Source organism: Bos indicus, chromosome 4, assembly GCF_029378745.1.
Source record: "Bos indicus isolate NIAB-ARS_2022 breed Sahiwal x Tharparkar chromosome 4, NIAB-ARS_B.indTharparkar_mat_pri_1.0, whole genome shotgun sequence".
Taxonomy (NCBI): Eukaryota; Metazoa; Chordata; class Mammalia; order Artiodactyla; family Bovidae; genus Bos; species Bos indicus.
In genome coordinates this window covers 13,087,282-13,113,489 of record NC_091763.1, presented here as the reverse complement: position 1 = coordinate 13,113,489, position 26,208 = coordinate 13,087,282, and the positions used below count along the sequence as shown (strand labels likewise).

The 26,208-nt window shown below is 39.9% G+C and overlaps 1 protein-coding gene across 2 annotated transcripts in view; it reads right to left on the bottom strand.

Annotated features, from left to right (window-relative positions):
• Window positions 1-25,836, bottom strand: part of ASB4 (ankyrin repeat and SOCS box containing 4) — a 79,258-nt gene extending 53,422 nt beyond the window's left edge. The window contains exons 1-2 of one of the 2 annotated variants that reach the window (XR_011566102.1): window positions 25,504-25,836; window positions 14,081-14,380 (exon numbers count right to left, since the gene is read on the bottom strand). Coding sequence is in view for 1 of the 2 variants with exons in the window: in XM_019959712.2 (XP_019815271.2) it covers window positions 14,081-14,380; window positions 25,504-25,690 (487 nt within the window). In the remaining variant the exon portion in view is untranslated. The remainder of the gene's footprint in view (window positions 1-14,080; window positions 14,381-25,503) is intronic. The other variant, XM_019959712.2, reaches the window with a different exon arrangement.
• Window positions 25,837-26,208: the final 372 nt, after the last annotated feature.

Genomic DNA, 26,208 nt, shown 5'->3' with positions numbered 1-26,208 from the left:
TTTATCTGATGTCTTGCCTCCTCCTCACAAACTCTCTTTAAAAGTTTGTTCACACTCAGACTCCTTTTTACTATCAATCCCCTCCATCCTAACTTCTGCATCCATACGTCACTCAACTGCTTGCTACAATCTCCAAGTCCTCGCAGGTCACTGAATCCAAAGGAACTTTTAAACTCTCAACTTACTAGATTTCTCAGTGGTACTTGACAATTCTGACTTTTCCCTTCATCCCAACTTGCTCTCTTCATTTGGGAAAACAAGCAGTGAGTGCAACAGACCATAAACTCAGAGTCATTTTGACAGTAATGGTCATGGAATTTGCATGGTTCAATCACACTGTCCTCCCTTTCTAGTTCTAGTATTTGTTCTTTATTGATCATTCAATGGAAGGACTGATGTTCATTGGAAGGACTGATGTTGAAGCTGAAACTCCAATACTTTGGCCACCTGATGTGAAGATTTGAAAAGACCCTGATGCTGGGAAAGATTGAGGGCAGGAGGAGAAGGGGGTGACAGAGGATGAGATGGTTGGATGGCATCACCGACTCAATGGACATGGGTTTGGGTGGACTCCGGGAGTTGGTGATGGACAGGAAGGCCTGGCGTGCTGTGGTTCATTGGGTCACAAAGAGTTGGACATGACTGAGCGACTGAACTGAACTGATCATTCAATAAACATTCAACAATCAATATGTATTATGCATAGGCTGTGCTGCGGGGAGCTGCCCGTGAGAACGGGGTCCTTTGTCCGAAGGACACAGCTCTGGGAGCTGCCTCAGTCCTTGAGGGTTTGCTTGCAAACATAGCTCTCTGTCCCGCCACCCCAGAGATTAGGCGCTTATTTACTGCAGGCACCTGGAGTTCTGTGCAAACTTCTCACGCACAGAGAAATGTTATCTGGTGTAAGAAATAATAACAGGGAGCCATTCCCATGCTCTCAAGATTTCTTGTGACTGTTTGTAAGATGTATAGGCTAACCAAGAAAAATGTCAACTGTTTTGTCTCTCTCACGCTTTTCTGTATAAATATGAGATGTTGAATAAAGTTGGTGGCAGACTGCGTCCCTTCGTGGTGATGTGTCTGAACCTCTCGACCCCATCTTTGTAGTCTCTTGCTTTAGTTTCTTTCTTAGCCCCGCCGTGCACGTTCTCGGGACCTGATCGACTTTGCCGGCTGGCTCCGGCACTGTGCTGAACAAAACTCTGTTCACATGAAGGTCACTTTTCATTCCAATCCCAAGAAAGGCAATGCCAAAGAATGCTCAAACTACCACACAATTGCACTCATCTCACATGCTAGTAAAGTAATGGTCAAAATTCTCCAAGCCAGGCTTCAGCAATATATGAACTGTGAAATTCCAGATGTTCAAGCTGGTTTTAGAAAAGGCAGAGGAACCAAATATCAAATTGCCAACATCCGCTGGATCATTGAAAAAGCAAGATAGTTCCAGAAAAACATCTATTTCTGCTATATTGACTATGAAGCCTTTGACTGTGTGGATCACAATAAACTGAGGAAAATTCTGAGGAGATGGGAATACCAGACCACGTGACCTTCCTCTTGAGAAATCTGTATGCAGGTCAGAAAGCAACACTTGGAACTGGACATGGAACAACAGACTGGTTCCAAATAGGAAAAGGTGTACGTCAAGGCTGTATGTTGTCACCCTGATTATTTAACTTATATGCAGAGTACATCATGAGAAACGCTGGACTGGAAGAAGCACAAGCTGGAATCAAGATTGCTGGGAGAAATATCAATAACCTCAGATATGCAGATGACACCACCCTTATGGCAGAAAGTAAAGAAGAACTAAAGAGACTCTTGATGAAACTGAAAGAGGAGAATGAAAAAGTTGGCTTAAAGCTCAACATGCAGAAAACTAAGATTATGGCTTCCGGTCCCATCACTTCCTGGGAAATAGATGGGGAAACAGTGGAAACAGTGGCTGACTTTATTTTTTGAAGCTCCAAAATCACTGCAGATGGTGACTGCTGCCATGAAATTAAAAGATGCTTTCTCCTTGGAAGAAAAATTATGACCTACCTAGATAGCATATTAAAAAGCAGAGACATTACTTTGCCAACAAAGGTCCATCTAGTCAAAGCTATGGTTTTTCCAGTGGTCATGTGTGGATGTGAGAGTTGGACTATCAAGAAATCTGAGTTCTGAAGAATTGATGCTTTTAAACTGTGGTGTTGGAGAAGACTCTTGAGAGTCCCTTGGACTTCGAGGAGATCCAACCAGTCCATCCTAAAAGAAATCAGTCCTGAGTGTTCCTTGGAAGGATTGATGTTGAAGGTGAAACTCCAGTACTTTGGCCACCTGATGCGAAGAGCTGACTCATTTGAAAAGACCCTGATGCTGGGAACGATTGAGGGCAGGAGGAGAAGGGGGCGACAGAGGATGAGATGGTTGGATGGCATCACCTACTCAATGGGCATGAGTTTGGGTAAACTCCAGGAGTTGGTGATGGACAGGGAGGCCTGGCATGTTGCGGTCCATGGGGTCGCAAAGAGTCAGACACCACTGAGCGACTGAACTGAACTGAACCACAGTGAAGGCCCACTTGACTTTGCACTTTAGGATGTCTGGCTCTAGTCCAGTGATCACACCATGATGGCTATCTGGGTCATGAAGATCTTTTGTGTATATGTGTATTCTTGCCACCTCTTTTTAATATCTTCTGCTTCTGTTAAGTCCATACTGTTTCTGCCCTTTATTGTGCCCATCTTTGCATGAAATGTTCTCTTGGTATATCTAATTTTCTTGAAGAGATCTCTAGTCTTTCCTATTCTATTGTTTTCCTCTATTTCTTTGCATTGATCACTGAGGAAGGCTTTCTTATCTCTCCTTGCTATTTTTTGGAACTCTGCATTCAGAAGCTTATATCTTTCCTTTTCTCCTTTGCCTTTAGCTTCTCTTCTTTTCTCAGCTATTTATTTGTAAGGCCTCCTCAGACAACCATTTTGCCTTTTTGCATTTATTTTTCTTGGGGATGTTCTCCTGTACAATGCCATGAATCTCTGTCCATAGTTCTTCAGCCAATCTGTCTATTAGATCTAATCCCTTGAGTCTATTTGTCACTTCCACTGTATAATCATAAGGGCTTTGATTTAGCTCATACCTGAATGGTACGGTGGTTTTCCCTACTTCCTTCAATTTTAAGTCTCAATTTTGCAAAGAAACTATGAGGAAATAAAATGGCAATGCAGAAATGCCTTCATCATTCTAAAGGAAAATGATTATCAATTTATAATTCTGTGCCAAGTCCGGGTGGAATAAATGTATGAGCAGTTTCTTGCACCTTTTTTCAGAAACCTACTAACAGAGGTACTCAACCCAAACAGGCAACAAACCATGACCTAGAAAGACCCAAAATCCAGGAAACAGGAAATCCAGCACAGCAAGAGGCAAAGGGACTCTCCAGGACATTGAAGAATGGAGATCCAGGATGGCAGTCTTTGGAGCAGATCTGTTGTCTCCAGAAGGAACTTTTTCACAAAAAAATAAAACTGATGAAATACCCGTTGAATTGAAATATTTTCAGAAAAAATTAAAGCTATTGGCAAAAGGTTTGGGGGTTAAAATAGTGATGATTCGTAGGAAAAAAAAAAAGGAGCAAATGCAGAAAATAATACACAAATCCAGGGCAAAATGCTGTAAAAAGAAGAAATGGCTATCCTAGTTTACTACAAGCCTCACAGTTATAATGCAATTATATTATAAGAATGGAGACTAAGAAATGTACGTGTACGGGAGGGCAGTGAGAAAAAGGAGCCAGATCCTCAACTTCCATCATGATAAATCAGTAGACTATCAGAAAACTGCTTACGTTGCTATTTACTCTTTTCAATTTTATGTATAAATAAATCGTATTTATTTAGCAATATGGAGATAAATATCAGACTAATCAGCTAAAAGAAGTGAAAGTGGTTGCCTCTGAGGAGGGAGTAATCAAGAAATATATTTTTCATAATAAATGTAGTATCCTCTTAATGTCTTTTAATCAATTGTTATGTTTGTTCCACCTTTTGTTGAATATATTTCCTAGGCCCCTTACATTTCTTGTGATTTTATAAATCACATCTTTTCTTATAATTTCTCACTGCTTGATTCTGGTGTACAGAAATGTGACTGATCTTTGTAAATTGATCTCAAAGGCAGTACCCTTTCTGAACTCAATTATGAATTCTAACCATTTGATCTTATATTTTCTTTTTTTTTAAATCTAGACAAACATATTGTATGAAATAAAGGCTGTTTTACTTCCTTGCTTTCCAATCATCTTACATCTTATTTTCTTTTCTTTTTGTGTCAGCTAGGACCTCCAGGACAGGGGTGTGAGATGTGAGAGCAGCAAATTTATTTCACTCCTGATTCTAAAGAGGAGGCTTCTAAAATTTGCTTCTAAATAGACCACAAACTTTACAAAGCCCTGTGTAAGTCAATGTATTCCCAAGTGTGCCATGATTTCACATGGGACATTCTTTACTGGGCTGGAAAGGCTGCTGCTTGACTGGGTGTGAGAGACAGTCTGCAAACAAATTTCAAGTTCACTCATTCAGAGCAGAAGGACTGAAGACAATGCTTCCAGAAAGACAGCACCCAGAAGATGTGGCTTTTTAAAGCCATTCTCTGTTAGCTGAGGAAGAAAGTCTCTGGGTAGACAGAGGTCAAGAATTTGATTGCCCACTATTTACTGTTACTATTGAAAGTGAAAGGGAAAAGTGTTAGTCACTCAGTCATGTCCAACTCTTTGACACCCCATGGACTGTAGCCCGGCAGGCTCCTCTGTCCGTGCGATTCTCTCGGCAAGAATACTGGAGTGGGTTGCCATGCCTTTCTACAGGAAATCTTTTAGACTCAGGGTTTGAACCCAGGACTCCTACATTGCAGGCAGATTCTTTACCATCTAAGCTACCAGGGAAGCCCTGTTCCTACCACCTTCTATATTTGGCAAGGGGTTTTGGCATATTTTTTACAATGACAAATCAATTTTTATAGTGATATAAAGGTTCCTTTAAAATTAAACTTAATAATAATGTCAATTTAAAGAAAATATTAAATTCATGTTGTGCAGGTGGTACTAACCATGCAGCAGATGGGACAAAGATCCCCAAGGTTGTTTGCAAGTGACTAGGAGGGTCAGGTTTCTGCTACTACAATGTGTAACCCGAGAGATGGAAAGACAGAGGTGACGGACGAGTGAGCGCGGTGTGTGTCAAGCAGGCATGTCTATTTCTTGACTAAAGTGAGGTCCAATGACACCTTGTCGTCCTGTGTTCACATCGCTGAACAGGGAGTTTCCTAATGTGCGGGCAACTGTGTCACCGTCACAGCAAGTAGCCGGGGACAGTCTTTTAAAAGGCATGGTCTCCTTTACATTGCCCTCATGCTACATTCTGCTAGGAAACATTTGAATTTTTATGGCTTTCCTGCAGTAACAAATTTTCCTGCAACTGTCAGGATTTGCTTCATGCAGAGAAAAGCAAGCAGCTTTCATTTTCCTCTTACGAAAGGGAATAGGTAGAAATAATATGCTTCTTTTCAGCCAGCTAAACCTGACCTGACTCTCTTTATTCGTAGGGGAAGGCAGGATTCACAGAAAGGACATTTTCACTGAGGTAAATAAGCCCTCTCAACTGATGAACACTATTATACTAATACCAAAGGAAACAAAGGCCAGAAGATGGGGGGGCATTAAGTAGGAAGGCAAACAGAAAAATAGCAGACAAAACCCAGCTTGAGAACAAAGCCAGCTCTGCAACATTGAAAAAATCGGGGAAAATCCTTTAAGAGAAAATTGCATGCAATTTTTTGGCCTCAATTAGCCTTTTCCACAAAGAGCACTTCTCTACAAAGAGCCCATTAAATAGCAAATGAAATTACATGGGTTTTCAGTTGCCATGGCATTGGTTTTCCTCTAATGGACTTCTCTGGTCCCAAGTTTAATGTTAGCCTGACTTATTTTCCTGCCTGTGTGCTGTCTCAATTCCCTCTGTCCAGCTACAAAGTGATGTATGTGACTTTTCAAAGTGCCTACACCACATAGTCTGGGAGAGAGAAAATTCTATGTCGATGTCTCTAGAGACCGAAAGGCTAAAACTGACCAATAGCAGCACTTCAGTAGCCGGGAACATAGCAGTCTCTGTTTACCAGATGGGCGTGGTTTCCCTCCGTGCACTCAGGGCTCCTGGAGTCCTTCCCAGATGAGTCAGAGACCATTTACTCAGTGCTTCCCATGTGCCAAGCACTGCCCAAGAGACTGAAGACATTCAAATGCAGAAGAAAGGCTGCAAGATGCTGAAGGTTTTCTAGAATTTCCAGATTAGAAGATCTACCTCCAAGCACTTTTCCTTCTCCTTTTCTCTGCCATTCATAAAATGGGTGAAATGTTTCTCAGTTACCTGACTTACAGTTTTAGTTTGTTCTGATATATTTTCCAGGTACCAACTTTAAAACATATTTATCATGGGAATTTGAATCTGACAAACAAAACAATTTTTTTGATGTTGCTTAGCTACAGCTAAACATTAGTCACGCTACCAAATTTGACTCATAATTTGGATATTATTTTCTGATATGCATAATCATATCTAATTTTTAGAAACATAAGTTTATGGAGTTCATACTGTCTTATGAACTTATTTTTAAAAATCTTTCTATGTTAATAAACATTCTTTTACAACATCATTTTAAAATGTCTTTATGATATGGAAGTAACACAGCTTATCAAGGAGATCAAACCAGTCAATCCTGAATGAAATCAGTCCCGAATATTCATTGGAAGGACTGATGCTGAAGCTGAAACTCCAATACTTTGGCCACCTGCTGCAAAGAACCGACTCATTGAAATAGAACCTGATGCTGGGAAAGATTGAGGCAGGAGGAGAAGGGGACGACAGAGGATGAAATGATTGGATGGCATCACTGACTCCATGAACATGAGTTTGAGCAAGCTCCAGGAGTTGGTGATGGAGAGGGAAACCTGGCATGCTATAGTCCATGAGGTCATAAAGAGTCAAACATGACTGAGCGACTCACTGAACTGAATTTTTTCTATTACATATGCAAGTATTTTTAAGTTTTTCAGTAATATAAATGACTACCTGAGGGCAAAAAAAACAATTAGGCAAATTTTTTGAGACATTAAGTATCTTAAAAAAAAATGCCAACATATGTCTTTTAAAATTGTGGCATATTTTAAATGTATTCCTTAACCAATCATGGCTTTCATTGAAAAAATATACAATAATATACACTGTAACCACACTATTTTGAAGACTCATAGAATTAGGAGAAGGGCTGAATTTCTAGTGTACTACAGATCATGTGACCGAGCACAACAATTCTGTTACATGGTAAGTGTCTTTTTTCTCATCAGTTATCTCTTGGACTCTGTATAATTTTGTTTGGAGATATACCCAGAGTCTGAATCTGAGGCCCTACATCAATGAAAACAATGAGTCAAAAGGTGCTGAACTAGTCCCTAATCCTAGAGGCAGAATTTCTCAGTTAGAAAAAGCTGTGAGTTTTTGATATTCCCCTCAATCATACATGTTTTCACTCCACTTAGCCTGTGTAAGCAGAGAAGGCAATGGCAACCTACTCCAGTACTCTTGCCTGGAAAACTCCATGGACAGAGGAGCTTGGTAGGCTGCGGTCTATGGGGTTGCTGAGGGTCGGACACGACTGAGCGACTTCACTTTCACTTTTCACTTTCATGCATTGGAGAGGGAAATGGCCACCCACTCCAGTGTTCTTGCCTGGAGAATCCCAGGGACGGGGAGCCTGGTGGGCTGCCGTCTATGGGGTCGCACAGAGTCAGACACGACTGACTTAGCAGCAGCAGCAGCAGCAGCCTGTGTAAGAGCACTGCCCCACGTGCTTGTCAGCACATGTATTAACATCTTTGGTATCTTTGTTAACACAATAAATAAAACAAAAGCATCCAATTCTTATTTTAATTGACATTTTACTGATCACCAATACAGATGATTATTGTCTCAGCTTTATTTATTGTTCATATGCCTGTCTTTTTCTGAAATGCCTATTCCTGTTCTTGATCCCTTCGGTTTTCTTTTTTCTCTTAGTTGCTCTCCTCCTAATTTTAATTTTTAAAGTTTCTTTATATATTAAGGGTATGAGTCCTTTGTCACATTGTCCCAAATGTTTTCCTCAGTTGTAGGACTGCCTTTTAACTTTATAATCTAGTTGCCACACGGATGTTGAACATTTTGTTTTTCCTAATGTATCTTTCTTGTTGTGGCTCAGCCTTTGATGCAGTGGTGGTAAAGAGTGAGCTATCTTTGATGGACTTCCTTCTGCTCTTTCTCCAAGATTGTTATCAATCTAATTCTTTGCTTCAGCCTACAGGAAACCAGGCTCAGTCTCCTCCTACCTCTCTAGATGGGTCTTCTTCTGTCCACAAGGATGAAGGACATGTGGGATAACTATGTCAGTAACTCAGAGGAGAGACAGTGTTGACAGCTTGCTATTAGTCTGTAGTTGATGAAAACACAGCAATATAAAAGGTCAATAATTAAACAAATATATTTATATATATATATATCAGATCAGATCAGATCAGTCGCTCAGTCGTGTCCGACTCTTTGTGACCCCATGAATCGCAGCATGCCAGGCCTCCCTGTCCATCACCAACTCCCGGAATTCACTCAGACTCACGTCCATCGAGTCAGTGATGCCATCCAGCCATCTCAATCTCCGTCGTCCCCTTCTCCTCCTGCCCCCAATCCCCCCCAGCATCAGAGTCTTTTCCAATGAGTCAACTCTTCCCATGAGGTGGCCAAAGTACTGGAGTTTCAGCTTTAGTATCATTCCTTCCAAAGAAATCATATACAAATATATTTCTTAACTTTTTTTCCAAAATTTGTGAAAGCAGCTTAAAAGTTTAAATTAATTAAAATATAGATAAAAACTAAAAATAAATGTACAAGTAACTATGAAAACTGGTGATAGCCCCATGCTCCAACAGACGCCTGTCCTTCTCTGAGCATCTCTGCACTAGGCCCTTCCTCCCAGGGCAGGCAAGAAGAAGAATATGCCAGGCTGATTTTTTTTCCTTTTAATCCTCACAGGTTGAGAAGATCATAACATCTTCAAGCATATTCTCCCATTCTTTCCCCTTGATCTTTCCATATCTTCCCCCTCTCAGTACATTTCCAGTCTTTCTACTCTCACTTTGGCTGATGACTTTGCATCAGAAAGGGACCCCCGCATCTTACAACAACCAAATATGCGAGTGCCCTGGCATTAAAGCCATATTTTACTTTGGCTTGCCCACTGAAAATGAGGATGTGTCCTATGGTCTCTGGATTCCACACCATCTCAATTTCTCTAACATTTAGACCCTTCAGTTATCCCGTCTCATGCATCTTCAACTGTTGCTTTCTATAAATCATTTCCAGCATATACACATTTCCTTTTATCTTCAACTGCAGATAACAGTCTAGTATGATACACCCTAATCCCCGTCAGCAATCATGCTACTTCTATGCTCACATTTGCAGCCATAATTAAGAATTGCCAGCATATGCCATCTCTACCTTCTAACCTCCCATTCATACTTTCTTCTGATCTGGCTTCTGCACCTACCATTTCACCAAAACTATTTTTTTCAGTAATAACTCTCTTAATCCAATGAACACCTAATTAAACCTCCCAGTAGCTATCAGTACAGCAGACTATTCTTCCATTCCTGAATCTGCCTGTTTCTTAGTTTCTTTGATGCCAAAAATGCTTTTGAGTTTTCTCCAATTTCATTTGAGAATCCATTTTCCTCTTTATTTTCCAGTGTGGAATATGTTTTAATATACTCTTAGAAATAAAAAATATAGAGAGAGGAAAGTGGTTATCACAAGGAAAAGAAATCAAAGGTAGAATCATTCCACTCTCTTTTATTGCCTCCTCTTCATCCTGCTAACATCTAAACATAAGAATTTGTCAGAGCTTGGTCCTAAGTTCTTTCATCTTTCTACCCTATTTTCCCAGGTGAGTTCATTGATTTTCTTGGTTTCAAATACAATCTATAGGCTAATGGTTCCTAAACCTAATGCTTTAGTCCAGAGTTCTTTTCTGAAATCTATACTTTTATATCAAGTACATCCTTGACTTATTTGCTTTGTTGTCTCAAAGAGGTCTGAAACCTTTCATGTTTAAAACTAACCTAGAAGGACTCAGTCTATGTGCTTTTTAGATTAGATATAAAGCAACCAAGTCAGAGGAGGATTAGCAAAAAAATAGATATATAGATCAGTGGACCATACATATTTGGCCAATTGACTTCTGAGAAAAATATCAAAACAATTCAATGGTGAAAGAATAGTCTTTTCCACAGATGATGTTGAAACAACTGGCCATCCATACACACACACACACACACACACACACACACAATGAGCTTTACCCTATACTAAAATTAATCAAAGACATAAAAGCAAAACCTAAAATTATAAAACTTCTAGAAGAAAACACAGCAGAACATCTGTTACTTGGGTTAATCAAACATTTCTTAGCTAGAACACAGAAAGCACAAACCATAAGATGTAAACACTGAATTTATCAAAATTTTAAAAGTTCTGCTATTTTAAAAACACCATTAGAAAATGAAAAGCCAAAGAGTGAATTAAAATATTTGCAAAACACATATTTATAAAGGGCTAGTATCCAAAATATATAAAGAATTCCAACACATTATGGAAGACAGTATAGAGATTCCTTTAAAAAAACTAGGAATAAAACCACCATATGACCCAACAATCCCACTACTGGGCATATACCCTGAAGAACCCAAATTGAAAAAGACATATGTATCCCATTGTTCATTGCAGCACTATTTACAATAGCTATAACATGGAAGCAACCTAGATGTCCATCGACAGATGAATGGATAAGGAAGTTGTGGTATATATACACAATGAAATATTACTCAGCCATAAAAAGGAATGCATTTAAGTCAGTTCTAATGAGGTGGATGAACCCAGAGCCTATTATACAGAGTGAAGTAAGTCAGAAAGAGAAAGAATAATGTTGTGTTCTAACACATATATACAGAATCTAGAAAAATGGTACTGAAGAATGTATTTACAGGGCAGCAGTGGAGAAACAGACATAGAGAATAGACTTATGGACATGGGGAGAGGGGAGGAGAGGGTGAGATGTATGCAGAGAGTAACATGGAAACTTACATTACCACATGTAAAATAGATAGCCAACAGGAATTTGCTGTATGGCTCAGGAAACTCAAACAGGGTCTCAGTATCAACCTAGAGGGGTGGGATGGGGACGGAGATGGGAGGGAAGTTAAAAAGGGAGGAGATATATGTATACCCATGGCTGATTCATGTTGAGGTTTGACAGAAAACAACAAAATTCTGTAAAGAAATTATCCTTCAATTAAAAAAACAAATTAATTAAAAAACAAACTAACAACAACAAAAAGAACTTCCACAGATCAATAACAAGAAAACAGCCCATTAAAAAAAAAAAAAAGAACTGAGCAGATTGTTCACCAAAGTGAATACTTAGCTAGCAGATAAATATACAAAAACATATGCAATGTGTTTGGTCAGTGTGTGTGTGTGTGTGTGTGTGTGTGTGTGTGTGTGTGTGTTGTGTCTGAGTTTTTGTAACCCCATGGACTGTAGCCTGCCAGGCTCCTCTGTCCATGGGATTTCCCAAGCAAGAATACTAGAGTGGATTGCCATTTCCTCCTCCAGGGGATCTTCCTGACCCCAGGATCAAACACACGTCTCTTGTGTCTCCTGCATTGGCAGGAGGATTCTTTACTACTGAGCCACCTGGGAAGCCCCTTTGGTCATTAAGGGAATTCAAATTAAAATCATGAGATGCTATTATATACTTATTAGAATGGCTAAAACAGTTTTAAGAAATCTGACATGATGAAGTTCTGCCAAGGATGGAGAGTAACAGGAACTCTTATACCCTGCTGGTAGGAATGTAAAATGGTACAAGTGCCTTGGAAACCAGTTTAGTAGTTTCTTATAAACTTCCCATAACAACCCATCACCCCGCCCCTAGGTGTTTGCTCAAGTGAAATGAAACATGTCCACACAAGAATGTGGATGCAAATGTTTATAGCGGTTTTGTTTTCTAAATTACCAAAAACTAGAAGCAATTCAAATGCCCCTCTTCTGAGGAGTGAATAAACTGTGTTACATGTATACACGGGATACTATTCAGCAATAAAAAGGTCTGATTTGCTGGTGAGTGCAATCACGTTGATGAATCTCAAATGCATATGCTAAACTGGAAAAATCAGACTCAAAAGCTTACATTTTGTATTAATTAATTAATATGATATTCTGAAAGGATGAAGTTAAAAGGACAGAAAACAGATCAATAGTTGCCAGAAGTGGGGCTAGAGTGAGGCAATGAACTACCAAGGGCATCAGGGGATTTTCTGAGATAACTGTGGTGAACGGCTTCAAGACTCTCTATTTCTCAAAAACAGTGAATTTACAGCTTATAAATTATTACCTCTGTAAATTTGACTGTAAAAAAATGATATAATGAGACTTCCCTGGTGGTTTAGTGGTTAAGAATTTGCCTGCCAATGCAGGGGACATGGGTTCAATCACTGGTCTAAGAAGATACCACATGGTTCTGGGCAACTAAGTGACAAATCACAACTTCTGAGCCGAGGGCTGCAGCTAGTGAAGCCTATGGCCTGAGAGCCCACGCTCCACACGGAGAGAGGCTAATGCGAGCCGAGGGCTGCAGCTAGCGAAGCCTGTGGCCTGAGAGCCCACGCTCCACACCGAGAGACGCTAATGCGAGGCTCAGGCACCACAACCGGAGAGGAGCCTGCATGCAGCAATGGAGACCCAGAGCTGCCAAACGTGAATAAATAAAGAAGTGCCATAAAATCTGTTTTTTTTAAAGATATAACAATCTTCCCATATGATACATTTCTTCTTCAAGTTTCTGCATCTTAAAAATGGCATCACTATCTACCCATTTTCTAAAGCCAGAAACCTGGCAATGATTCTTGAAATTTCTTTTTCTGTCACCACCCCCTGACCAGCAACCTAAATCTAGTCCATGTCCAAATCCCACCAATTCTGCTTCTAAAACATATTGCAGATCCATTTCCTGATCTTTCTATGTCCCTCAGTGCAAATCATCATCCCCTCTCACCCACAGTATTGCAAGAGCTCCCTTGCTAGTCTTCTTGCTTCCACTGTTGGCCTTCTCCAACCCAACTTCGGAATAAGTCCAGATGACTTTAAATGTCAGTTAATCTATGTCATTGCCTTGCTTTAAACTTTTCAGTGGCTCCATTTCTGAACCCCATACACGGCCCCCAGCAGGCCATATATAATCTCATATATCCCATGTCATGCTGTAGCACTTCCTCTACCTTCATGCCTCTCCCGCCCCACCACACACACTCATGATGCTCTGGCCATACTGGCCTTCTTCCATTTCTGGAATATTCCAAGGTTTTTGCTCCCTTAACACTCTGCACTTGCTATTTCCTATACCTAGACTTTTCTTCTTTGTTCTTGTTTTTAAAGGTCAATTCCTTCTCATTATAAAGTTTCAGCTTACATATTGTATCTTTAGAGAAACCTTTATGCATTTTATACTAGCTTATTCCTGACATTCTCTCTCATACCACCTTGTTTTACCCTTTCCCAATTTATAATTATGCACTTATGAATTTATTTCTCAATATTCACTTCCCATACTAGAACATAAGCTCCAAGAGAGCAGAAACTGTTTTCTCTTTTTACTTACTTATTAGCACATTACCTGACATCACAGGAGCTAATAAATATTTGTTAAATAAGTGTGTAGATTAACAAGACTCCTACAGTTAAAACAGTAGTAAGATTTCAATGCGATCATCACTGAAGGACCTGGGCAAACACAACCATCCATCTCTCTATGTATTTTTAGGGCCCCCAGATTAGGCTTTATGCATAGAGATATGTACTATTAATTACATTGCCTGATGTAAGTAAGGATCACCAATTTCCAAAATCATAACCACGCAAGTAGATGACAAGGTCAGCCACCCAGATAGGCTTACCTCTCCAAACCAGCTGCTTGGCACAGAGGATGGAGTTTGGAGTTGTACAGAAGTGTAAAGCTGTGTGTCCACTTAAGGAGTAGCAGTTGAGCTTTGCTCCACGATCACAGAGGATCTTAACACAGTCCAAGTTGGCCATTTCACAAGCCACGTGAAGAGGGGTTTTCCCATTGGGTCTACAGTTGATCGTGGCATTGTGGTCCAGGAGCACCAGAAGACATTCCACATGACCAAACAAGACAGAGAGGTGCAGGCCCGTGGCCCAGGAAGACTTTAATTTGTAACTAGGCAACCAATAACCTGAAAAAGAAAGGGAAAGAAAGCTTAGCCTCGGATTAGCCTAGGATATCTCCCTGCTTAGTGGGGACTTCTACACATTTATAAAACTGGGGGAACGATTTGGAACTTGTAACTAGCACCTGTTGGATCTGCTAATGTTTAGCTTAGTAGCCTCTTTGGGTTATTTAAACAGGACTGGGGCTCTCGAGTTCTCACTGTCTTTACTATTCCCTATTATCTTGTTCCTTTGTTTACTTTACCTTCCTGCCTGTCCAAAGTATTTCTGTTTGAGACTGCATTTATGTGATTGCATTTTATCTTACATGAGATGCTTATTAAAGAATTTTTTTTAACTCCCAATCATTATCTTGAGCGATTTCAAAGCTGTTACAAGCTTGTAATTTTCATTCCACCACAGTGCTTTTCCCCTCTAGTTGTTGCTGCTGTCAAGCTAAGGTGTGAATGTATTTGAGGTCTTTAGAATATTTGTCACACCAAGATTTTATTTGCCTATCAGTTTATACAACACCTCTTTCCAAAGAAGAATTAAAGAATTTACAGCAGCTTACAAATTTTACACAAAAGATTTTTAAAAAGTGATCTACAAAATAAGAGCAACAGGAAAAATAAGGTAGGAAAGTAAAAAGAGATCCTGGGTCAGATAGGTGCCCAAAATAAATATAAACTGTGTTAACTGTGTTCCATATGCTAGAACCACACTGTAAATTTTCCTCTGAACTTCCCCGCAGCCAAAATAAACAGGAAAACATGATGTGTTACATAATTAACTATGCCTGCAAGCACAAGCATATACACAAATTAATTGGTCAGGAGAAACACAGTTGTTTCTAGAACTGAGATCTTAAATTTTTCCCATTAGTTATTGGAAATCTCCCACCCCGCCCCGCCCCAACTCCTCTCTCTCACCTCTTCTTTCTCTTTCTCTTTCCTTTTTCCCTCTTACCTCCAACTTCTAAACACTGAGCTAGTCCTTTATTCCAAGTGTCCAAAAATTGCCATCTTGACAAGCTGTAACACAAATAACTTTGTGTGTCTATGTTTTTTGAATTTATTTATTTAAATTGGAGGATAATACTTTACAATATTGTGATGGTTTTGGCCATAGATCAACATGCACTGGCCATAGGCATACCGAGTATTCTCTCCCTTCTAAACAGCCCCCTACCTCTCTCCCCACCCCATCCCCCCAGAGTATCACAGAGCCCTGGCTTCCCACATCACACTCCCTCTGGCCATCTATTTCACACGTGGTAATGTGCTATTCTCTTAAATCATCCCACCCTCTCCTTCCCCAACTGAGTCCAAAAATCTGTTCTTTATGTCTGTGTCTCCTTGGCTGCCCTGTACACAGGATCATTGGTACCAGCTTTCTAGATTTCATATATGTGAGTTGCTGCTGCTGCTGCTGCTAAGTCGCTTCAGTCGTGTCCGACTCTGTGGGACCCCATAGACGGCAACCGACCAGGCTTCCCCGTCTCTGGGATTCTCCTGGGATTCTCCAGAGTGGGTTGCCATTTCCTTCTCCAATGCATGAAAGTGAAAAGTGAAAGTGAAGTCGCTCAGTCATGTCTGACTCCTAGGGACCCCATGGACTGCAGCCTACCAGGCTCCTCTGTCCATGGGATTTTCCAGGCAAGAGTACTGGAGTGGGGTGCCCTTGCCTTCTCCGATATGTGAATTAATGTACAATATTTGTCTTTCTCCTTCTGACTTACTTCTTTCTGTGTAATAGGCTCTAGGCTCATCAGAGATAACTTTATAAACATTTTTTTTTCAAAGTCAATACCCAGAGCCGTGGCATCATGCTCACTGTGAGTGGGGAATGAAAAACAGGTACAGAAAGATGAAATATTTCATGGCAATTTGAAGATGTAGACATAACCTGACAGCTCAGAAGAAACTTAGGGCTGAAACAACAAAATACATTTTAACTTCAGTAAATCAGAAGTTTGCTTTTAGGTTGTAAAAATATTCCACTATACAAGTACAAGATAGGAAGATTATGATTTAATGGTAATTTATTTGAGGAAAAACCTAGGGGTTTGAGTTGACAATAATCTCAAAATGAGCCAACACTGAGATAAAGCTGCCCCAAAGCAGGTACAATTTTTAACTACATTAATAAAACTGTAGCACCCAGAACAAAAGAAGTAAAAGTTGTACTCGTCACTGATAGATGAAGTCAGAATAAATCTAAAATATTGTGAGTACTTCTGGGCAACAAAAATGAGCATTTGCAAGGCACTCAGAAGATGATGACCACCTTAAAGGTGAGCCTGGTGATCAGGTATTAAAATCCTCTCATATCAGTGGAAAGTGCTACCTGTGTGCCACTCCTGGGTATTTATCCTGCAAGTACATTCATTCATGTGTGAAATGCCATATAAGGGCCACTGTATTATACAACCCCCAGCACCACGACTTGCACTGAACTCTTTACGAAGAGTATGAAGTCCCTGGGAGTTATGAATCTTGGCAGCCTGACCCAGGACAACATGCAGTGCACTACAGCATTGTTCTTAATGGTTAGCGATAGGAAACTGCCTCAATCTTCATCAATAGGAGACTATTTAAGTAAAGCATGTACATCCACACAATGGAACCCTATACAGCGATCATAAAGGGGGCAGTCCTATGTATACTGATATGGAAAAATCTCAAGATACATTATCAAGTGAGATAAGCAGGGAGCTGAAGAGTGTGCATAAATGCTAATATGTAAGAAAATATTTATAAACACCCAACACAAGGAACTAGTCGCACTGGTGGCCTCCAAGAACTGGGCTGGGGTACAATAACATAGATTTACTTGTCCTTGAATGCTCCCTTTGAGCTTTTCTATTTAGTCCCTTGTGTGTGTACTACTATTTATAAAAATAAAATTAAAACAAACTAGGTGCCCCTGTCCGGGGGGGGAAGTAATTTAAAGAGGTCATGTACAATGCTGATTAATCCTGAGGGAATGAATACTCTCAGCTCATTTTGTTTTTCTACAGCCTTCCCTCCAACCTAGACAGACACATACACACACACACACACATACACACACTCACACACACTCCCTCTCACACACATTTTAATCTCTTCATCTCATTCGAAATTCTAGGATCATTTCACTTTCTCTTTCTCCATCTCTTCCCTTATCCAAAGATGTTCTTTAAAAAGAAATCCAAAGTTAATTTACACGAAGGTCTAATAGACTGAGGATTGTTTAAAGTATGACCTTCTTAGGATTATCTGAACTTATGTAGGAATCTGTATTCATACAAAAGAATTAAGTTCTAAGATACTAATTCCATATTTCAGACACTGAAAAGGGAAGGTGTTTGGTGATATGGAATTTCCCTGGCAGAGGCAAATAGTGTCACAGACAGTCTGGGCTGGGAAGGATCAACCCTGTGCCTATGTTTGTGTGTGTGTGGAAACAGACATGCACATACAGATATGCAGATAAGTATATACAATACATTTGCATGTATCCATATATACATTTCCATTTAATTGTGTATGCCAAATCCATGCTCCAAGCATAGTTATTAAGCTATAATGGTATGCAACCTGCTTTTGATAAGGAATGAATCACATAACACCAATATCTAGTCATCTTTTTTTGTGATTTTTTTTGCCGATGACATGATTTAACTTTCCCCATTTTAAAAAAGTTATTTATTTTTAATTGGAGGATAATTGCTTTACAATATTGTGTTGGTTTCTGTCATACATCAACATGAATCAGCCATAGGTATACATATGTCCCCTCCCTCGTGAACATCCCTCCCACCTCCCACCTCCCATCCCCATCCCACCCCTCTGGGTTGTCCTAGAGCACTGGCTTTGGGTTCCCTGTGTCATACAGCAAATTCCCTTTAGAGATGGTGAAGGACAGGGAAGCCTGGCGTGCTGCATGCAGTCCATAGGGTCGCAAAGGGTCAGACACAACTGAGTGACCTAACAACAAGTCTATTTTACATATGGTAATGTATATGTTTCAGTGTTACTCTCTCAATTCACCTAGTCATCTTAATACTCAAATTTCCTCTACAAGCAATTTGCGAAGGACAGCCTCTTCTAACTCTCTTGCAAAGAAGCTGGTTCTGGATCTGAAAACCAGAGTGTGTTTTGCCTGCCGATTAGCAGCAAAGATTAGGCAGCTCTACGCAGCAACTGATTGGAAACTCATGTCTGCTTCTGCAATGGGAAGAAAAATGATCTCAGAAAGGAAGCAGCAGAGAGCTGATTAAGAAAACACCATTTTGATGTAAAATCAAAGAAACACAGAATGTTAGCGCTGGAGGGAGGGTTATCCAGTCCAAGCCTTTCATTTTCCAGATGAGAAAACTGCCACTTTTTCAGCCTCCTAGAGCCATAAGACATCTGCTTCAGTCCAAGCTAACGGACTCAGGGTATCTGTGATGCAGGTATTCCATCTGTCTTTGTCCTTGTGGAATCAGACTAGGTGTAGTGCCAACCCAGCTTCACAAATCATGAGGAAAGAAAGAAGATTCTGAATTCATCTGTAGTATGTCACACTTTGATATGGAAATACATTTGCTTGTTGATTTTTTTTCTCCCCCCTAAATTCCCAATAGCACCTAGAGAATCTATCCTGCCTGTTTACTACATGAATCTGCCATCCTTGGCCTCTCAGTCAGTTACATCTGTGTCTCCCATAATCATACCCATTAACCAGTAAATTGGGCTCAGAGAGGGCCAGGTCTTACAATTCAGCTGACTCTTTGAATCGAACTGCACCTACAACTCACCTCTCTTAGAAAGGAACATGGGCGTTAAGAATGTTCCTGTAGGTGGGTGACAGCAAGATGCCTGAGCTGGTACCCCAGGGGAGCTTAGTGGAGAGATTGGGAAGAAGACAGATGGTCAGATACAGACCAGGGTCCCTCGCAGTGTATCTTGAAGCTGCATTGCAGAACTTTGGTGGGGGAGGGCCTAGTGGGGCAGAATTTCTGGATAATTCAAGCCCTTGCAAAGCAGGAAAGCCCACTTCAGAGAAAGCAGCAGCCCACAGCAAAGAGGCCACCCACATACAATCACCACTTTCAATGAGGCTGCAGCCACGGGTCACTGTAGCAACAAACAGGAGTATGCTTTCCCCCATACCCACCCTCACAAACATGATGCGATGCCATCATCAAAAACCACAGTGATGCAGCACTTATTAACACCCTTGTGTCAATGCTGATATGTCAAGAGATCAAAATCTCTCCTCCAAAATGTAACCCCCAATGGTCACAGCATGACGGAAATACAGTTAACTAACTGGGCAGAGTCTCTTTCACACTCTTTCTTCTTTCCACAGCAGAATTGTCCTAGGGCTTCAGAACTCAGAATGTGATTCACTCTCAGCACTTGTCTTTCAAAAGGCCCCCTCTGCTCACCTCTGCAGAGGCCAGGCTGCCCTCTGACTGTATGCTCAGACTGCACACAGGATGAGGTGTTGGGGGGGCGGGGAGGAAAACCCAGGAACAAAGCCCTTGATAGGGCCAGAGGTAAGGAAGGTACTGTCTCCCCTTAACGTAAGCCACTTGGTTCTCACCCCAGGTCTGCAGTCTATGTGCAGTGATGCCCTCTGCTTTGCTCTGCCTGAGCAAGGAGCTTAACTGAGAAGGAAAGAGATGAAAATGCAGATTCTTTCTCCAAGGCAAAAATCCCAGAAAGAACTCTCAAATACCGGCCATGCCCACTTGGATTTACAGCATCTATGGTTACTTTTTTACCTTTCCCAGACCACGACACATAATCTACTTATATAATTTCCCCTTCATAACATTGTAGATAATCAGCATGCAGATTAAGAGGGCGTCTTGACAAAGCTTCCCCTTTACAGATGAGGATAAATATCTTGCAGAGATTAAGTAGCAGGAGGTGCCCATGTTTGTATAATTAATCTCCCCAAATCTCAAACCAATCAATCCTAAAAGAAATCAACCCTGAATATTCATTGGAAGGACTGATGCTGAAGCTCCAATACTTGGGCCACCTGATGCGAAGAGCTGACTCACTAGAAAAGACCCTGGTGCTGGGAAAGATTGAGGGCAGGAGAAGGGGACGAGAGAGGATGAGATGGTTGGATGGTATCACTGACTCCATGGACATGAGTTTGAACAAACTCCAGGGGATGGTGAAGGACAGGGAAGCCTGGTGTGCTACAGTCCATGGGGTTGCAACAAGTTGGACATGACTTAGCAACTGAACAGCAACAACAAATCTCTAAGTTGCCATCAATGATCTGAAAGCTACATGCAGTCCACCTCCAAACCGATACACTTTTAGGCAAAAATTGTAAAGGAATGGAGTTATGCTGCTACAAAAATATGCAGACCAATTCTCACGTGTGTGTTTGTATGTGTGTTTAATTTAAATCAGAAACCAGAGTCATTCAGTAGACAACCTGCTGGCTCAGGAAAGAGGGTAAGGAGCGAAATATTTGGGCCATCTTTTGAAGGAGGGGTTTGGTTCTGCTCCAGTGTTTGGGAGGATGTACACACTTCTGGTAAACCTTCAGCTAAGCCCTAGATCTGCCACAGTTTTCAGCTATAATGTTATCTGAGTCCAAAGAACCCCACACATGAGAAGCCTCTGTTATTACAGCCAAAGGTTACACACGCTGCTTATGGCTGGATTAGCAGACATTTGCTCTGCTCTGTCCACGTATTTACACAGTCCTGATGGATTATAGACGGGAGCACAATTCTTGGCTATTTTTTAATAGCTAATATTTTCAGGATAAATCTCAGAGTTCCCCCCGGAGAAGAAAAAAAAAAAAAAAAGTAAGCTTGCAATGTAAAATTTAAAAGAAAAATGTTTGAACATCTAAGAAAGGAAAAGAACCCTAGGATGACAATAAGAAAGCAGGAGAGTGAATTTCTAGCAGACAGGAAAATGAGGTGATAAGAAGATTACTCATTAACAGAGTGAAAATAAGAGCTTTCAAGATATTTGAAAGGCTCTTGCTACTTAGTAGATAGATTACCTGCCAGAAAGTTTTTCGGTGAAATCAGTCATTGGCTATTTTAATTAAAAATATGACTATCAACCAAAGAACCTGTGGCTGTGGGCCATAAATGAAGTACTTAAAGTGCATTATACTGATTAATAAAAGGATTCTGATTAACCTTGCTGACTAGGGAATTTCATACCAAAGAGATAAGTTTGATACTCCTCTTGTAACATTAATGAGCCAAGGCTCATACACCTGAAGGAGAATCAAAACATGCAGTGAGAAACATCTCTGGAAACAGCTTTATGGATATTCATGTTTCCAGTATGGAGATCACCAACTGAGAATAACTCTGAGTTTTCTTAGAGGCCTGTTTTCACTATGAATGTTGTGTGCTTCGCTCATAATAAAGTATATCATTGACATCTCCTAACTATTCAACTGTTTATTGTATTTGGGAGTTAAGAGTTGTTCGTTATTTAACTTTACTTCACATCATTCCCATTTTAAAGTGGTCAGCTGGTAGATGTCATTTCGCTTCCTTGTTTTCATTTTAAGACCCATATATCTATCATTCTCCAGGAGATAATGCAAATGCCAACAAGAATGTTTGCTTTACAAAGTGTTAGACACATATTTTTAATTGATAAAACATAATTTTATCTGAAGACTTGATTATGAAGTTTAAAATACTTGAAAAAATAGAATGAGATGTCTCCAAGAATCATTATTGGGCTTCCCTGGTGGCTCAGTGCTAAAGAATTTGCTTGCTAATGCAAGAGACATAGGTTCCACCCCTGGTCTGGGAAGATCCCACATGCTGCAGAACAACGAAGCCCATGCACCACAGTTACTGAGTCTGTGCTCTAGAGCCCCCGAGCCACAACTACAGAGCCCCTGTGCCACAAGTACTGGGGCCCACAAGCCCTGGAGCCCATGCTCCACAAGAGAAGCCACTGCAACGAGAAGCCCGCACACTGCACCTAGAGAGGAGCCCCTGCCTGCTGCAACTAGAGAAAAGCCTGTACAGCAATGAACACTTAGCACAGCCATAAATAAATAAATACAATCTTTCTTAAAAGAACCATTATTAGGGGCTGGGGCTAGGTGGGATCCACCATCTGGAGCTAGAAGCTAGCTTCTAAATCTGTTCTCAGTCTCACAGGTGAGAGAAGCTGCTCAACGAGACAGGGCAGCAGAAGTGAATTTCCAGACACTTTATTCTACTTTCCTCACCAGGTCCATATTTTACACTTGCTTAGTAGGTCAATTTTTGATTACTGGTATACCATTTAGATTGTGGATCTGGAGTTGCAATGTTAAGATTCCAAGTTGATTTCTTCACCAACAGATTTCTGAGTTGCCTTTACAAAAAATGTAAATTGACTTTCATACTGGCTTAAACATACCATAATTTAGGTGAAAATGTGGTCACTTTAAAAAATCTTATGTAAAGTGCTACAATATATCCTAAAAGAAACAAAAATTATTTGGGATTAATTGTACCACTGTTGATCTTCCCCAGGACAATCAAATCTTGAGTATAGATTCCATTACTAGTTACACAAACCAAATTTAAAGGAAGCATATTATGTTCTAGATTTTATACACTGTCATGCCAATTAAGCCAAAGATAACTAAAAGCTGTGGAGAAGGAAATGGTAATCCACTCTAGTATTCTTGCCTGGAGAATACCAAGGACAGGGGAGCCTTGCAGGCTACAGTCCATGGGGTCACAAAGAATCGGACATGACTGAGTGACTGAGCAGCTAAAACCTGAAGACTGCCACACTTTAAGAGTAAGCCGGTAACATTCTATTTCTTCATCTGGATGCTGGCTGCAGACCTTTGTTCATTTTGTGAAAATTAATCAAGCGCACAGTTACAATTTGCACACTTTTCTGTTGTAGAACTTTTCAAAAGTGCTTTAAAAAATAAAAAACTGATGCATAAAAATTCAACAGCATTCAACATCTAAGAAGTCTGCTGTGATTTAATAAAGTCTCACAAAGTTTAATCCAGTCACATACCACTCAAGGCCACACAGAAAAGGGTCTCATTCATCAGAATTATTCAGAAAGGAACTAATTCTAACTAAATAACAGACGACCAGTGTAGCCTGCTCAGCACTACACTAGTCCTTGGAATTCCTCTGTGACTTAGAAATTGATATAGCCACTTAGGTCTACTTTGCTTGGCTAGCAACTAGGATTCTATGCTTCACTTCCATTCGTGACTAAAAGCAAAGGTTTCATAATTAGGCTGGAAGCCAAGTGAAAATATCTGAAGAAACTTTGAAGAAAATGGGATTAAGATTGAAGAGACAGAGTCTTATACCCATATTCATATTAAACAGAGAGTAAGTGGATTTCTTTCTATAGGTACACGTGGACATGCGCACATGTGCACAAACACTCATGATTTTCTGCATAAACTCTGAGGATATGACCACAAATTCTATCATTTCTTGCATTCACCTGGCATGCATAGGAATGGAACGGCTCTGTTTTTTTCCCCAAAACCAGAGAGTATAATTTGCTTTCTGTCTAATTGAAAGCCCCATCCCCACAGTCCTATGAAAACACCCATTAGATCGAATGAAAATTTAGCTCTACGAAAACCATAGAGAGTCGGCTCATATTGACAGAAAGATTTTAAAGTGCATTTTTTTTCTCATTCAAGGATGATGACACCATTGGAAGCAAGAGAAACAGCATCCTTCTCTGTAAACTGCCTCTAAAACTCCCTTCCTTACCACCTCAGAACCTTTGCATGATCTACGCAATTTGGCATGCTCGGGAGATAAGGAAAGGCAGTCTTCACAACTTAGGGTCACACAAATTACCTGCTGACTTGGATGTAAGTTATTTTACCCTAGGCTTAAATATAAGTTTTTAAAAATACCTAAAACGTATTTGGTATTCAGAAAGTCTTTCACTAAACAAATACATAAGATGAAAGTAATCTAAACATATAGCATACACTTTTTCTTCTCGACAGAGCGTCTATCAACCACTTTTGAAAACACAGACCCCTTCCTTATTTTCCAGTCAAAATAGCAATGCCAATTTATAATAAAATCCTCAAGTAAAAATTATAAACACTAACTTGCCTCAGTTATTCCATGCTTCCTTCAGAACTGACAGTGTTTTAATATAGAAATATATACCATTAGTATTCATTTCTGAAAATTGATCATGCTGATGATTTATATATAAACAGAAAGTATTTTAAACATAAAAAACCAATTGCTATCTCTCTCTCAATGCTGCACACAAGACCTTATCCTCTATTTTGTTTAAACAGAAGTGATGTTGAACATGGTGTTTATTTGCAGTCTGCTCACCAGATGGCCTCGCTACTCAAATTCCCCCCATTAACTAGCTGATTTGGGAAATCAGAGTCTGCTCACTTCTAATTTATTTCTGAGTTATTAAGCATGGGTTACAGAAAATCCCTTGATAAAAGAAATTTGGTTCTAATTTTTCTTATCCCTAGTTCTTCATAAGGTAGGTACTCTGTAATAAGTAAATCTACAATTTTAAGCTATCACTATAGTCACGGAAAAAAAGTTAACTTTTTGGCTTTTCTGGTTTTACCTTTTCTAGTTGAACTGAAAACTCATTAAAATGACAAGGATCATAAAGGTGCATCAAGGTATAGCCTTACCCATTTAGTAACCCTCCAAATGGGGCAAAAATCCTTTTTCCTTCAAGTGCACATAGAGATGATATATCTTTAAGGGCCCTGTTAACACAAAGTTAGTAGCCTGTTCCCAAGCCAGTCACAGTGACTGAATTAGATTTCAGCAATCTATTTAGCCATAATCTAGAGAAGCTTTATGCACTTATAGGAAGAAGAAAAGCTAGAAATAGAAGAAAACTGCATTACTAAATATTTTTATCCAAGATTTCAAATTCTAGGCACAGGGATATAGAAAGAAAAGAGAAGGAAAATAAAGAAAACAAAATATTCATATACACATATATCAGCTCATGATTTGGTCTAGTTTAAAGAGAAAGAAATTATTACATGAGAAATATTTTTTAACATATATTTAAAGAAACAATAAGAGCTACCAGTTTACCTTGGGTGACTAATGGTGCACATTAAAACAAAAAATCCATTTTCTATCGATTCTACAATTACACCTATAATTTTTTACCTTGTTTATAAGATGCCAAAACCATATTCTCATCTTCAACTTCAAAAACTGTGTCCACATCTATCTGTCTTTGGATTAAAATGGCCTTCAATTTTCCGAAGTCATTTGACTTTAGAGCCTCAAGGAAATTTCTCTTAACTAACTTGGCAGCTGCAGATTTCGTGATAGGGGCAGCCGTGCCGTCCATCCTTCCTGTCTCTCTGGAAGCTTTGTTGTGCTTTATCAGGCAAGCAGCACCAACCAAACAGGCACATGCTACAGAGCCCACAAACTCTCAGCTAATTTTATCCCAAAGTTATGCTGATCCGTTCTATTTATATAGGGATCATTTCAAACTTCAAAATATCCTTCTTGGCTGTCACTGCACTCACAGGTCTTTTAAACTGGTTCTTTACTAATTCATTGAATAACATGTCGTGTCAATACGAAGGAAAATCCTGGCAATGTATTTCAGAGACTGAAATGTCATCATTATTTCTTGTACAATCAGAGTAATAGTGTAAGATTTAAAGGCTCTTAATGCTTTTTTCCCCCTTTGTAAAAACATCTGGTGCCCAACTGGAGATTCAGTGATTAACCAATAGCCACAAATGAAAATTTATTACAGTTGCTGATACATGTGCTTCTGAAAACCTATAATAATTTTGCAATATGAGCCTGCAAAATCAAGCACAGTCATATACATTTGAAAGCAAACAGAAGGTT